This window comes from Panicum virgatum, chromosome 2N, assembly GCF_016808335.1.
Source record: "Panicum virgatum strain AP13 chromosome 2N, P.virgatum_v5, whole genome shotgun sequence".
NCBI classification, from domain to species: Eukaryota; Viridiplantae; Streptophyta; class Magnoliopsida; order Poales; family Poaceae; genus Panicum; species Panicum virgatum.
The window spans coordinates 52,461,164-52,476,012 of NC_053146.1; the positions used below are offsets into that span (position 1 = coordinate 52,461,164).

Sequence of the window (14,849 nt, forward strand, 5' to 3'; positions counted from 1 at the left end):
GTGGCAAAGTTAGCAGCGGAGGCGCGGGTGAGAGAGCAGGAAGCCAGGAACATTGGCCTCTACATCAACGGAGCCCTGCACTGACCATTGCCAGTGTTGGCGTTCGCATGGCTCCCATTTAGTAGCATCACGTTCGGTATGTTTAAGTGAAACCTGTGTCGGGTATCTTGTGCTAACTTCATACCAACGATTGCAGCGCAGCAATCACTTTCTGGACCAACAAGCCCACAATAACCGGAGGTTTCCGAAAATTAAAGTTTGAGGCGCTTCGTAAGAAAGATTATTTAAAACATTAGTCACCAGGTAGTGAGTAAAGCTTCTACTGCACCCGTACAGGGCTTCTCGCGGGACACTCCCCCTCGGTCCAACATATGCAGGAGGTTGTGTGAACCTACAAAACACAACTACAGCCTTCCACAGTAAACATTACGTCCAATGTATCACCCCTCTCCAGGGATCAAGTGAGATTCGATGGTGGCAGGAGCCATCAATTGTCTGTGCCAAAGTAGCGATCGCCGTACTCTCCCAGTCCAGGGATGACCCTGAATTCCTCATTCAGACCATAATCGATCTCTGATGTTACAATCTTCACCAATGGAAATCGCTTGCAAACACATTGAATCCCTTCAGGAGCCTGCTCCCATAAAAGAAGATGTCATGCAACTAAAAAAGAGATAACGAGCAATAGAATCATTCGGTGCGCAAAGAGACATACCGAGATGAGATTCAGGAAAATGATTCGGTCCTCAGGAACACCTTTTCTTATAAGAAGGTCAATAGCCTGATTTGCTGAGTTGCCTACAAAACAGTAACGTAACATGTCGATACCAAGTAAAGTGAGATGAACTTCTTCCATTTGTTCATAACCTGATAAATACAAACTGGCTATAAAGCAATAATCATCTACTAGGAACAATAATAGACATTCTTTGAACTCCAAAGGGTAGCACCACGCTTTAATTATTGAGATCACGAGGAATAACCAGTTAACCAATGCATCAGATTTTACTGAAGTTGGATATGCTAATAAACGAGATTCTCAATTCACTGATTGTACTTCTCTGACTGCACGAGCATTTGTCCTTCAATGATATTGTATAAGGATAATCCATGGTCCAAATGATTTGTAGATGCAAATGCGAAGTTTGAAGGTGTTCTTCGTTTTTACTAACACAAGTTCACAACCTAAATCGAATTCCCCCAGTACGAACAAACAATGAACAGAAACAAAATAGCAGGCAAAACCGACCTGTACCAAGCACTGGATCCATAAGTAGAACATGCCGCTCAGCAATATCCATTGGAAGTTTGTGATATACAAGCTACATGCAGAAAGTGTGACACAGTTATTAATGAGGGCAAATTTGACCAATTCAAAGTTTTATTAGAAATAATGTATCATGAGACCTGAATGTTACCTGTTGTCCATTGTCTCCAACACGATGTATTAGAATTTTCCCAATTTTTATTCCTTTGCAGCAAGCACGCAATGCGTTCTCCATACTTTCACCACTGCAATTAAATATTGTGTAAAGAAACCTTATTACCGATGAGGCGATAACTCTACTAATATATTTAAAATGTGCACAAGATTGACTACAAAAATGCATACATCAAAATGGTAAATTAGGGAAATGATACATGTGACAGATAATGTCATGAAGTTCAGTACAGGTTTATTGCACAGGAGCAATGCATGAATGCATTGAGCACCATGCTGTCGTAAAGATTCATGCTGGTAAAGTATGAGACCTAAAAGGAAAGGGTACCCAAAAGGAAATGAGTGCTCAGAAAAGAAGAGTATGTGTATCCAGAAGCAGTACTTAAGTACTCTGGTTTATAATAGTATGTTGCAATGAATATTGAAAGCAAAAGGTTCTACATGCCAAGACATAATGCAAAGTTCTAAACATAAAAAATATTGTTGTGCATGATTGTTTATCATATATTATGTGCCACGACAATTCAGAGTATGTGTCTAACTGCCTATCATTCAGGTTCCCTGCTTCCGGAAATGTTTATGCTTGTCTGTTGGGGTTACAGTAGCTTTTTGGCTTACCTTCGCACGATAGATACTCCACAGAGCTTCTTGCAGAAGTCGACTCCCATATAAACAGATCCTGAACCAACAAATATGACATGAGAGGATGTTCAGTCAAAAAATGTATTTTTATTACCCAAAGTAAATATACACCTAGCAAAATGTTTGAGGAAAAGACAAAGTTGTCTGAAATAAAAGGATCATAAACAAACTTTAGTTTGGTTTCCCAAAGAAATTTCAGATATATACAAAATCAAATCTTTTCTGAATCAAATTTTTATAGCCAACCACAAATGGCCACTTCAAAGCATAATAATGTTATCAGCAAATAAGTATGAAAGGCAGCTAGCAATAATGTGGCACATTAGTCTTACTTATACAGATTGGTTTTAACATATTTCAAATAGGGGTAATTAATTCCTTATTGTCTCATTCAGGTGGCTAAGTCTTTCGAAACTAATGCTAAACTATTTTAGCAACTAAGATGACAAACATAATCAAATGTCCACACAGTTACAGAAGATATTCCTGGAGAACCTAAACCTGAGTCAAACATTCTGGATGGGATAAAATGGAGTAGTAAATAATCATAATAAGGTGAACAACTAAGAGGAGGCGAGATATACTCTCTCCATCCCAAAGAACAAGTCATCCTAGGAATTCTAGGACAAATTAACAAGAATGTAAGATGACCATGGTTGCTCCTATTTATTATCTTTATTTGGCACTAATTGATTCTTGCATGCATATGCACTTTCTAAATAGAGAAAGATGACTTGTTTTTTGGGACAAATTTTGAATCCTAGAATGACTTGTTTTTTGGGACGGAAGGAGTATGTTGCTACTAGCAAATACCTGTTGGAGTAATAACCTGCTTCTCTGTAAATGGCAAATGACCCAGACCATGCTCTACTACCTGACACGGCAAATTTCACATATCAGTTAAATGAATTAACTCAGCCATAAAATTGGAGATGGAAAATAAAGGTTATGAAAATAAGTAGTACCAAACGAATCAACCGATCTGAATAAAAAACAAAGTCAGGTGTAGTGATGTCCCGGTCACGAATAAGAGTATGCATTCCTCGGATCTGTAAAATTGATTATAAAAGGCAAATGGAATTCTGAAATCAGCAAAATAACAGTGTTTAAGATTCGTAAGAATTACTAGCTTTACCTGAAAAGTTGATTGAACTACATGAACATTGGGGTAGATTTTGCACAAGTCATGCTGACCAAGCTTTGTACGGATATGTTCAACAATCAGATCAACTGCTACATGGTTATCACCTCCTCGTGGAATAATCACGTCAGCGTACTTCTTCGAGGGAAGAACAAAATCATCGAATGCTGGCTTCACAAACCTTCCATACTAAAGATGCCAACAGATCATGTTAGGATACAGATATTTGTACACTATTGAAAAAAAGAAACATGTAATAGGCGTAAAGATAGACAACAAATAAAAACACAACATGTAAATCACCTGGTCTAGCACCGAGCTGATATCTCTACCTCTTTCAACAGTATCACGCCTGATTCTTCGAGCAAGCCTAATATCAGCATCTAATGGTGCATTTGGACCCAATGAAATGAACAAAATTTCAATTAACACATGAAGAGCCTAATAAATGCTATAATAAACCAACATATAACAGTGATAAAGACAAGAGACCTGTGTCCACAAAAATTTTCATGTCCATCAGATTGCGAACTCTCTGATCATGAAAGACTAAAATTCCCTCCAAAATGATGACATCTGATGCGTTGACCTGGCAAAATGAAATTAGACCATCCATTAGTTAAGAAAAGGGTTTTGAAGTGTATCAGCTTACACGATTTTGTTAATTTTCAACAAGAAATAAGAACTAAAAGGAACAAAAGTTCTCTAGAGTTATTCAAAAGGCCAATAGCATGAACTCGAACTCACAAAGGAAAGGCAACTTTATCACATTGGCAGGTTTCAAAGTGACTGGTACCTTCCTAAAACTTTCAGAGCACCGTCGGTGCTTCTTGAAATCATATATAGGAACATTTACAGGCTGAGCACGTTTCAGCTGTCCCATGCATTCCAGAAGTTGTTCTGTATCAAATGCATCTGCAAGAAAAGAGTACAGCTTACCTCACATTTCAACTAAAGAATAGTCAATTAGCGCTCCGATCACTACCACAGGTAGGGTATTCCAAATAGAAATGAAGTACCAGGGTGGTCAAAATTGTAGTCTTGGGCACGTGCAGATTCTTCAGCAGTCAGGCCCCGATAGAAGGAATCCTGAAATTGCAAGCCCAAAATGAGTTCAAGTTGTTCTTCCAAAGTCACACTTAGATTGATTTGCAGGACCCATCAAACCCAGTTCATATTAGTTGTTCTGAACAATGTGACTTCATAAGGTAGTTAAAATGTAACAGTACACGAACTTGCTAGCATTCGCATACAGATTCGCAGATCTTCAGCTATCTATAGCTAAGTAAATAACTAGACTACTATCCCGACTTTCAAATTGGATAGACTGCATAGCTTGGACACACTAAAACAAAACCAGTAAACCGCAAAGCAAAATTTAACAAGACAAAGCAGTAGCAGCAGGCGAGTCTCTCGAACCAAAACAAATAACAAATCCAGCCGCAGAAGCAGCAGTGATCACACACACCTGGTTTACGAGCACGACGCGGTGGTCGTGCAGCTGCTGGATGATCATGTCGCACACCGTCGTCTTCCCCGACGCCGTCCCTCCGGAAACCCCTTGAGAGAAAAAAAAATCAAGCGAAAAAATCTCAAACAGGACCGCCAGAATGAGGAGCGGGCCACTTGCGTGCGAGAAGCGAGCGCGCAAGGGGAAGGGGTGTGGGGACCAGAAGAGAGACATACCGATGACGAAGGGCTGCCTGGCGGCGGGCGGGGAGGCGAGCTCCACCGCCGCCGCGGCGGCAGTGCCGTTGGCGTAGACGGCGCCGTTGGAGTGGGTGGCGGCGGCCGGGGAGGCCCTGGCAGAGGAAGGGGAGGATGGGGAGGACGGGGAGGAGAGGCGGAGCGCCTCAAGGCGGAGGCCGCTGAAGTGGGCCCCCACCGCCGCCTCCATGACGTCGTCGACCGCCTTCTCCGGCATCGCCCTCCCAGCGCCGCCGGCCGATCGGGATTCGGGATTGATTCGCGGGTTCGGGGTTCCGGTCTGCCTGTGGGGGCTCTGTTTTCTCTTGTAGGCTTGGATGGGCCGTGCCTGCCACCGGATGCAATCGGGATTCCCTGCTGAAGGAAGTCAGGAATACTGTCCCCGTGACTTTTTGAGCCTCTGTGGGCCGTCCGATCTGAGATGGATGGATATGATCGATCGCTATAGTACTCATGAGTGAACCGCGGGAGGGAGCACTGTTTATCCAGCCTAATCCGGGCCGGATGAGGGCAACGGTGCCGGGGGGTTGACAACTTTTGGGACGGGGGCGATGCACGTTTCCCCCGGTGGGAGAGGAACAGGATGCGCGGGGGGCGCACCGCACACCAGCACAGGGCAAGATGCTTTGGTTCGGTCTCGCCTGTCGGCTACGGCAGTGCGCTCCCTCCCTTCGCAGTTTCACTCAGGGTTAACTATTTCGTTTTCCGATGAAATCCCGGTGTTTAGCGGAAACAAATTTTCGTTCCGAAATTTCGGTAAATTTTGGTGGATTTCGGTGGATTTTGGACGAAATTTGTTGAATTTTGAAACGAAATATATCGAAAAATACCGAAATTTCGGATCCCAGTAACTAGCGGAAACGAAAAAAAACGGAATTTCGGCGAAATTCCGCCGAAAAGTTAAACCCTGGTTTCACTCGCCATTGCATTGTCTTGTGCGCCTGGATCAATGGCCAGGCAGTCAGTGGTTCAGTGATTAGATGGCCGGTGCTCTATCAACATCCCAAACTAACATTGATTTGACTTAGCCCCCATGCACTTTGCTACTCCTAGCGAGGACTCTGGTCCAACGAAGATTGCACAAGGGATCCCATTGCACAATGACGACGGATGATCTTTCAAAAATAAAAAATAATGACGACGAATGCACGGCAGCAAAATGTCTTATTTAAAGAAGAGGCACCGAGTCTTATACTTTGTCTAATTAATTCTTCACTTCCTCCTGCCGTAAATATAAATCATTTCTTTTGGGAACTGACACGGTTTGGCTTGTCATTTCTATAAAAATTCGATATTCAGTATAAAACAGAACATAGTATGAAAGCACTTTTCACGATAAATATTTAGATCTTACTCTTGTTTGTGAAATTATTTATATCTGTCAGATATTTAATATCATTTTTTTAAAAAAAAGTTACAAGTAGGAATATTAAAATGCCTTCTATTAGTGATCAGAGTATTTAGTTATTTGTAAACAGACGTGCCATTTGACCAATGCACAAGCAAGATCTTTGACAGCACAACAAGCGTTACAAATAAAAAAATAATAAGGCAGGTGTATTCAAGGCAGACTGAAAAAAGCTACACAAAAGCTCAGCTTTGCGGGGGTTTTTTCAAAAAGAACGTGTGGTTACATGACAATGGCATCAGGGCCAACATCAACTTTTATTCACGCTTAACAATTCTCCGTGCAATCGTGAGGATCCTTTTATATGATTGACGTGCAGCGTGGATCTAGCTTACAGCCCAGAAGTGGATTACAGATCAGTTTTTGTTCTGAGAGCCCTCGACACTCTTCCTAAGCACCGATATAACCTCTCCAGGGTCAGCAGCGCCAAATATGGAGCTTCCAGCCACAATGCAATTAGCGCCAGCAGATGCGGCCACATCGATGGTTGAAGGACCTAGACCCCCATCGACCTGAAAGAGCAGATCATAAACTGCATTCAGCATATTGACGTGATGGAGAAAAAAAAGGTTTCCCAGAGACGACGAATAATGCTTAGACACAGATGATATCATACCTCTATGTCAAGGGAAGGATACTTATTTCTCAGTGTACGCACCTAGTTCATACAGATTGTAGAAAGTGAGCAGAATTGTCAAACATCAGATATATACATAGAATATAGAACAGGGAGAACAATACCTTATCCATCATTTCTGGCATGAATTTCTGACCACCGAAACCAGGCTCAACTGTCATCACAAGAACTAATTCTACCGGATTTTCCGCTTCCACCTGTAAAATTTCTTATTAATGTCATGCATTTAGAGAGATAGAAAAGATAACTGAAAATGGTTCTGAAATCTGTAAGTAAACAGTAACATGGTAGAAAAAGCTATATGAAAACAGGTCTGAGCAGCACACTTAGTGTGGAATTAAGGATGCACTGCATGGTACAATTACTCCCGGTGATGATATATTGTGATCATAACAAATGGTGAACGAACATCTGAACAAGAGGAATAGAAAGTACTTGTCAAATTGTCACCTTAATAACAGAGTTTAGCAGTTGGTGAAGGATATTCGCTAAAAGGGTACAGAACATATATCAACAAACACCATTAACAGAACAATTTTGAAGAGTATAAATGAATATGGGCCTGGATATTAGGAAATTAAAATCAACCAGAAACTAAAAAATCATACAAGCTGAATCTATATGTATATAAGTCTACTTCTACTCGGCTTGCGGGGGGAAGAAACCCCCGAGCATTGAATAAGAGAAGACCTCTCACGCAGGCCGAGAAACCCACGAACCCCTGCCCCACCCTTACACAGGGGCGCCGTTACCCGTGTGAGTGCGGGCCGGGACCTTCCTTTCGTGCTTTGGCGTGGTGTCAGGCGAGGGAATTTTTTTAACCCCACCCTGAAATTCGCCCCCACCCGGAGTCAAACCCAAGTCTACTTCTACTGAGCGCAGCTACCAATAAGAATATGTAAAACAAAAGCATGACATTCACTCTCAGACCAAATGCTGAAGGTTTCTTTTCTATTATAACATGACAAGTTCAGAAGTTGTAGCGAGTATTGACGTACCAGGGGAAAAACTTCCTCCACCGGAGTACCTGGCCTCAATGATACACCAGGCCGCATACCCTTCGATTTAATGCTTTGGATGAGCTCTTGCCAGTTGTCTGCATCAAGTTTTCCCATAAGATGAGGAAAACTAAAAAAGAATAGGCCATTGGCCAACGAATGTGTGTTTACCTCTGGTTACTTCTATATGGAATGTGAATCCTGAGGCACCAGCCTTTCCCAATGGTTCTACATAATCTGAAGGGTTTGTGACCATAAGATGGCAGTCCAAATATGCTCTAGAAACCAAAAATGGTTAGCATTACTGGGAACACGTAGGAACAAAAGTCATCCATATAAGCAAAGGAAATAAAGACCATACTTGGTATGTTTCCTCAAGCTCTGGATCACTGGAGCCCCAATAGTCAGATTAGGAACAAAGTGCCTGCATTGGCAAACAGGCATTGAAGTTCAAACAAAATACTTACAGGATAGCTTATTTTCGTAACAGCCAGAACTGATTGTCATCATTTTTCAAATAAACAGTGGAGGTTTGTCCTCCAAACTTGGTAAATTATAAAGAGAATTAATCTTTTTTCACAGACATCAACATGACCTTAAACTGAAATGATATCTGAGAGGTTTTATTTTTTAAAACACAGCGCCCCTGGTGAAGTAAAAGCATGGTGAAAGTTAGCAATTGTTTGTAATAAAGTTCTCTGGTATAGCCTCATACATGCAACAGGCTATGTTAGCAAGTAGCTTTCAACATCTCCAAAATAATTCTAACTTACTCTATTTAATGCTCAGGGAATGTTGGATCATCCCATCCAAGACATGCAAGTGAACAGCAAATTGATTGGCAGTTGGCAACTTGATACTTACTGATACTTTCTTTTTTTTTCCAAAGGATGGGAAGAGAGTTTCTAAGATATCTGAGAATGAGTAAAGCTTACTGATATATTCTTTTTCATTGTTTTGCAACTTGCAATATCCTTATACTTTTATCAGTGACAGGATTACATTCCAAAAAGTATGCCAAAAGCAAAATTAAATGTATGTTGTTCCTTTTCCAAGTTGGTCCATATAACATTTGGTATTACTTTATCCATGCCCTTTTTGCTGTGCAGGTCTCCATTTAATTCTAGAGAGATTCAATCATGAGATTCCCCGAAATTCTTCTGTATGTATAGAATATTCTGATAATTAAATGGCTAGAGCAGTAGTCAAGTAGACGAAAAACTGAACAAGAATAAGGATAGGAATGGATTTAAGGACAATGGTAACTTGGGTAGAAGATTTGGTTTCAGGCATGTATACATTATAAGACAGTTCATGTCAACTGGGGTAAGCGACCTTACAGTCATGCTAGTGGCTTAAAGTAGGAAATGATACTTGAGAACTAACTAGGCCTTTATCACCATCAGACACTTCTGTAGCAAACCACATTAGATGTAACGGGTCCATATTAGAAAGTAGAGACTGACTCACCCATCCTGCAAGAAAACATGAGAAATAAAAACAGAAATCATCATAAGATAACCTTAATATTGAATACATTTTATCATCAATTTCATACAAACGTGAACAGAAATACATCAACAGAAGCATTAGAATTCAGCGAAAAGGAAGACGTGTGAGCACAACTACAAGGTTGCCATGAACAAAACGATGGTTTGCAGTCTTGCAGTAAGCAAACTGGATCATTTTAGGACAGCATGAGGAGGAAACTGAGACTAGCACAAACAAGATTTTTAGGCTCTGAAAGTCAATATTCAGCTAACTTTTCAGACATACTAGTACTCGAGGATTCGATCGACCTGACAAAGCCAAAGCCAAATTCTGAACAAAAAAATCATACAGAATCGGAGTCACTCTAAATGCCACAGTAGTGCGTACAACCTAATTCGCATAGTAATTAGTACAAATGCAAGTTAGTCAACAATCGCTCAATCCTGCCTTAGCTATTCATGACAGGATTATACCCAAGCCCCAGGAACACTACCACGGCGAACTCAACTTTACCCAGAAAGACTATTCCTCGGATCGGTAGCCAGTACCAAAGACCAGTGATGGACGGGAATGGCCGGAGGGGGAGGGGATCGTACCATGATGTCCATGTGGAGCCAGTCGGCGCCGAGGCGGAGCATGCGCTCGGCCTCCGTGGCGAGATTGGCGAAGTCCGATGAGAGCATCGACGGTGCTATCTTCGCCGCCGCCATGACCGATCGCTTCCCGCCGGGTCGCTTCCTCCTACGATTAGTTGGTGGCGCTCGATGGTAGTAGTTGGGGTTGGGGTGGGGAGAGGGAGCGCACTGGGGGAAGACGATTAGTTCGGGTCGGCGGCTTCGTTCACGCTCACGCGTGCGCGGATCGCAGAGTATGGGGAGTAGGTGGCCCACGTGTCATACACGCGGTTCTATATTTTGCTGGTTCTGCACAATAATCTCCCATCATCGATGGCTGCTAACGATGATTTATATTTTTATAAAAGTTATAGGTCGTATTTTGCTGGTTCTGATTTCTGAATTCTAGCCTCCAAATATTGATGGCATCTAACGAGGATTTGCATTTTTTTTTTACTAAGACTTCGTTGTGTACTCTTCTTGCATATGCTCTACAAGAAAAAACTGCACTGGATCTTATAATATGAAGATAATACGGGCTAGTTGGGCATTTCTTACTTTCTTACGTGAAAAAGATAGCGCAACGGATATATGTAGGGCTCTCCAACCATGTAGCCTTGCCAATAAATATTTCTTCAGTATCCAAGCAATTTGTTTCAACAAAGAAAAAACTCACTGAATCCTGGTACAGCCAGATGCAAACAAACGAGTCTTTCTATGAAGCAACAGCAGCTTTAGACATAAAATCCCCAGACTAGGGAACACGTTGGAAGCATAAGGCAGCTCCGGCACAGCCGACGCGTCAGCTTAGTCCTTCCTCAGCTCGATGTACTCACGCTTTGTCCCGGCTTTGTTAATGACTACGATCTCTAGCTTGTCTCCCTGCATATTTTGCATACTTGTGGGTTAGCACAGTAGATACAATCGAAGAGACAAACACACAATTTCGCAACTGGGCAAATGCTACTTACAGTGTAGATGTCTCTCTCAGTTGCAGATGCAAACACATCCTTAACAAGATCGACAGCTTCTGACTCCGACAAAGGTGTGACAGCGTCCTGCATACATTGAGAAGATCCTTATGTTCTCTGGAGCTATATTGTTCAAATTTTCTAGTCACTGTTTACTTGTCTGAAAGAAACACAAGAAAGATATAGAATGCAAGGATTACTCTGGCCGGGAGTAATAGAGGGCTTGGTGATTTAAGTTGATTATCCAAGACTGGCATGATCAAACTAGATCCTGTCCCCTGAGCACTGTAACCGGTCCTCTCATAGGAACCAACAGCGTCATAGGTGAAAACACATCCTTTACCTGTGCAAGTGAAGGACATGCTTAATGAGTGCTCAAACAGCATGCAAACAAAGAAATGAAGGAAGGCAATCAACAAATCCCACCCTCACTGTCAAGCCCACCAAGCACATTGAAGGCATAATACGGGAAGAACCGCTTGTAGTACAGGGTATTGGAGAGCAGCTGTGCCATACCAGGACAGCTCATCCTTTTGTTGTGCTGGTGTTGGTACAGCTATACAGACAAATGAAAAACAATCTCACATCAGTGCTGCTGAGGATATCAGAAAACTGCTTGACATCAACAAAACAAACGATAGAATGAAAACAAACGATATAGTTTTGAGTTGTAAACTTTACCAATTCTCTGGCAGCTAGGTTCTTGTGCAGAGCCTTAATATCACCTTGAAAGCCAGAGGATGCTAGTACACATTTGTCAGCCCTACATACATACGAACGAATGTTTGATTTTGGGCACTAATACAATGAGAAACCTCAACCAATAAGGACAATACTGGTAACAAAACAGAATGATAAAGCAGTGACACTGACAATCCTTAATGAAGGCCTTGGTTGTGTCTATGGGTATTCATGCAAAAAAATGCAGAGAAAACCCTCAATTATAGGGCAAAAGAATCAGCAACTAGCAATCGGAAGGTTATTTTGCACCACTAAAATTGTGGTCTCACGCCAGAACTGAGCACAACAAAGTAACAGCCTTCATTAATGATCATTTGTAAGCCATAAGAACATCAGAACCAATACAAAAACAGCTCAACAGAAACCATACGTAGTTGCAAATTATTATCCTGCTCTGACAACTTGGGTGTGATACATCTAAGGAGAAAACAGCTATCAAATCAAACCCTGTCAAAAAGTTAAAGAAAATTATACAAAACTCAACCAGACTTTGCCTTTCATGTTAGAAACATATGTTAACAGAAAGCCACATAAGACAACCCAACAAGATGAAAAAACTTTTTGGTTTAAGTGGTGACAAAGTCGAAGCTCATTGTTCTTGAGGGGGGTAAAACAGAAAGATTCCAGCAATACGACCAATATGAGAGTAAACCTAAATTATATGCTTATATGTCCCTTCCCTACGTCATATATCTTAATGAATTGTCAGTCTGCCAGAACCAACAGTTAATCTTAGAAATTAATGTTTTGCTTCTGATGCAGCAACCAGTTTTTAACATACTTTTATATACAATCTATTTATCCTAATGCAAAAGCAAACGCAGGAACTTAAAGCAAGCTTAGACTAGGAAGATTAACCACATAACCCCACATACTCGGAATTATTTAAAATAAGTAAAATTGATGCTATAGATTCCATAGTAGCAAGCCCATCAAACACTATCATTTACAGGGAGCGCACCGAATTAACTAGCAATTAACGAAAAACGAGCAGGCAGAACAAAAAAAAAGACCTAACGAAAAGTAATGTATTTTGCCCTAATTTTGGCCTCAATCCTCAAAGGCAAACCCTAGCTAAATCAACCGGCGGCAGCACCAAATCCTGCTACGGGTCACGCCTTCCCACCTAACAATCTAACTCCACACTACACGAGTCCCCCAATCCACAAACCCTAAAGCCCAAAGGTAGATCGAGGTACGCGACTGGGTTCGGGGGCTCACAAGTCGCAGATCTTGGAGTGGTTGCGCGTGAGGATGCTGTATCCGACCGAGAGACGGGTGTCGGCCGCGACGACGCAGTAGTCGGCGCCGGCGATGGCCACGCACGTCCTGCAGAACCAAAAAGGACTCTCGTCAGCGAGCACAGGCTACGACCTGCAGACGAGCGGAGGAACGGAAACGGAGGCGACAGGGAGCCTACCCGCCGTTGTTCTCGTAGACCCAGTCGCCGCGCCTCGACATCGCGGTGGCCGGAGTAGACTGGCTGCTCGGGTCTCGGGTGGTGGTCGAGTCGCCGGAGTTGGAACACGGAACGCGAAGAGAAGTGGACGGCCTTGCGCTTTGTCTTGCTTCCCAGTAACCCAAACTCGTTATGGACCTTTTGTGGGCTATGGGCCGAGTCGGCTTGGATTTCTTTGTCTAGATACAGTTCCAGCCCAGAGCAAATTTCGTTCTCTGCGTGTTTGTAAAAGAAACTATTTTTGCCACAAAAAAATTGAAACCATTTTGAAATTTTATTCAAAGGACCCGTTCAGCCAGAAATAAAAACGTTCTCTGCTTCTGTGGAGTGTTTTCCTTTTCGCGAAATGCTATTGTAGAATGTATAAGCACGAGTCATTTGAACTTTCTATTCGTGGAGTTACACTTACAGTAATGGATTTGCCCAGCTAATGTCAATGATCAGTTTGTAAAGAAAAAAAAAACATATCTAGGACGCAAGTGCATCTGTCAAACGAGCACCATCTGCATTCCTAGAAGCCAACGATAACTTTACGCACAGTGCATAGTGCTTATATTAGTTGATGAGTAGTTGACTGACAGGACACATGCATGTTTGTTTTGGTTTGCATAATGTGGTTGCAGCTTGCAATTTGTTTACAATGTGCAAGTTTAACACACACATGTACGGATGAGCCGGTAAAAATATAAATCAAGCCACGACTGCCCTGATCATCGTCGACTCGTCGTTGTCTATATAAACTAGGGAGAAGTTCGATTTATACTCTTAAACTATCGCAAAAGTCTGATTTTCACTCTTCAACTATAAAACCGGACAATATAGACCATCCAACTATTGAAACCGGAAAAATTTGACCCTTAGGATGATTTTGAAGATGATTTGCATTTTTCTAAAGAAAATAAAAATATCTAATTGGATCTTAAAATATCAAAATTAATTCATTTTAAATTAGAAAATATGAAATTAGTACCAAAATTTTGCTAAAAATGTAACTTATCTATTATTGCTCCATTTGAATGTTAGTTATTCAAAAATCATAGTTATAACTACAAGCAAACAAATATTATGAACATAAAAAAATTAGATTTGTAATTGACAAGTATTGTGACAATAGATAGGTTACATTTTTAGAAAACTATTAATATCTATTTCATTTTATAATTTAAAATAAATTACTTATGATTTTTTAGTTTAAAATTGAATATTTTTAATTCTCACAAAATGCAAAGCCTCCTTCAAAACCACCTAAGGGCTAAATTTATCCGGTTTGAACAGCTGGATGGTCTTTGTTATTCATTTTCGTAGTTGAAAGTTGAAAATCGAACTTTTGTGATAGTTGAAGGATATAAACTAGATTTTTCCTTGTAACTTACGGAATGCTAACTGACCCGACCGATCGAGGCAAGAAAGAAGAGGGAAAAAAAAGGCCGGCCATGGCCCATGGCCACATCCTAGCTCGTCAACCTCACTTCCACTCAGACCTGGGCATGGGCCACCCGACCCGAACAACCCGACCCAGCCCGCCCGAAAAAAACCCGACCCGACCCGACCCGAGCTACGTGGCGGGTGGGCGCGGGCCGTATTTTTTGACCCGCAACA

At 41.6% G+C, this 14,849-nt stretch overlaps 3 protein-coding genes across 3 annotated transcripts; all 3 read right to left on the reverse strand.

The window, feature by feature from the left end:
- Positions 1–241: 241 nt before the first annotated feature.
- LOC120661170 (uridine kinase-like protein 1, chloroplastic) lies at positions 242–5,427 on the reverse strand. Its single transcript, XM_039939902.1, has 14 exons — positions 4,911–5,427; positions 4,693–4,784; positions 4,244–4,313; positions 4,021–4,139; positions 3,717–3,813; positions 3,528–3,607; positions 3,219–3,413; positions 3,049–3,132; positions 2,897–2,957; positions 2,060–2,120; positions 1,419–1,512; positions 1,250–1,322; positions 716–798; positions 242–634 (listed from the first exon to the last, which is right to left on the reverse strand). The coding sequence occupies exons 1-14, from the start codon at positions 5,146–5,148 to the stop codon at positions 488–490; spliced, it is 1,494 nt and encodes a 497-aa protein (XP_039795836.1). The 5' UTR covers positions 5,149–5,427; the 3' UTR covers positions 242–487.
- Positions 5,428–6,500: 1,073 nt separating this feature from the next.
- Positions 6,501–10,347, reverse strand: LOC120661171 (ribulose-phosphate 3-epimerase, cytoplasmic isoform). Its single transcript, XM_039939903.1, has 8 exons — positions 10,062–10,347; positions 9,445–9,449; positions 8,336–8,398; positions 8,146–8,252; positions 7,975–8,072; positions 7,081–7,173; positions 6,956–6,997; positions 6,501–6,851 (listed from the first exon to the last, which is right to left on the reverse strand). The coding sequence occupies exons 1-8, from the start codon at positions 10,173–10,175 to the stop codon at positions 6,696–6,698; spliced, it is 678 nt and encodes a 225-aa protein (XP_039795837.1). The 5' UTR covers positions 10,176–10,347; the 3' UTR covers positions 6,501–6,695.
- A 322-nt stretch (positions 10,348–10,669) lies between these two features.
- LOC120661172 (proteasome subunit beta type-1) lies at positions 10,670–13,377 on the reverse strand. The gene is made up of 7 exons (XM_039939904.1): positions 13,212–13,377; positions 13,013–13,120; positions 11,732–11,813; positions 11,477–11,606; positions 11,251–11,393; positions 11,051–11,137; positions 10,670–10,961 (listed from the first exon to the last, which is right to left on the reverse strand). Exons 1-7 carry the CDS (start codon positions 13,250–13,252, stop codon positions 10,887–10,889), a joined length of 666 nt encoding a protein of 221 aa, XP_039795838.1. The 5' UTR covers positions 13,253–13,377; the 3' UTR covers positions 10,670–10,886.
- Between the last annotated feature and the right edge of the window lie 1,472 nt (positions 13,378–14,849).

Excerpts from the sequence above, each read along its gene's own strand:
- LOC120661170 (XM_039939902.1), bottom strand. The coding sequence starts at position 5,148 with ATGCCGGAGAAGGCGGTCGACGACGTCATGGAGGCGGCGGTGGGGGCC. Across the intron at positions 3,814-4,020 it reads GCTCTGAAAGTTTTAGGAAG|GTCAACGCATCAGATGTCAT; the intron begins GTACCAGTCACT and ends TCATTTTGCCAG. Across the intron at positions 3,414-3,527 it reads TCAGCTCGGTGCTAGACCAG|TATGGAAGGTTTGTGAAGCC; the intron begins GTGATTTACATG and ends TGGCATCTTTAG.
- LOC120661171 (XM_039939903.1), bottom strand. The coding sequence starts at position 10,175 with ATGGCGGCGGCGAAGATAGCACCGTCGATGCTCTCATCGGACTTCGCC. Across the intron at positions 8,073-8,145 it reads CCATATAGAAGTAACCAGAG|ACAACTGGCAAGAGCTCATC; the intron begins GTAAACACACAT and ends AACTTGATGCAG. Across the intron at positions 7,174-7,974 it reads TGGAGGAAGTTTTTCCCCTG|GTGGAAGCGGAAAATCCGGT; the intron begins GTACGTCAATAC and ends GAAATTTTACAG.
- LOC120661172 (XM_039939904.1), bottom strand. The coding sequence starts at position 13,252 with ATGTCGAGGCGCGGCGACTGGGTCTACGAGAACAACGGCGG. Across the intron at positions 13,121-13,211 it reads GTCTACGAGAACAACGGCGG|GACGTGCGTGGCCATCGCCG; the intron begins GTAGGCTCCCTG and ends TTGGTTCTGCAG. Across the intron at positions 11,607-11,731 it reads ACCTAGCTGCCAGAGAATTG|CTGTACCAACACCAGCACAA; the intron begins GTAAAGTTTACA and ends TTGTCTGTATAG.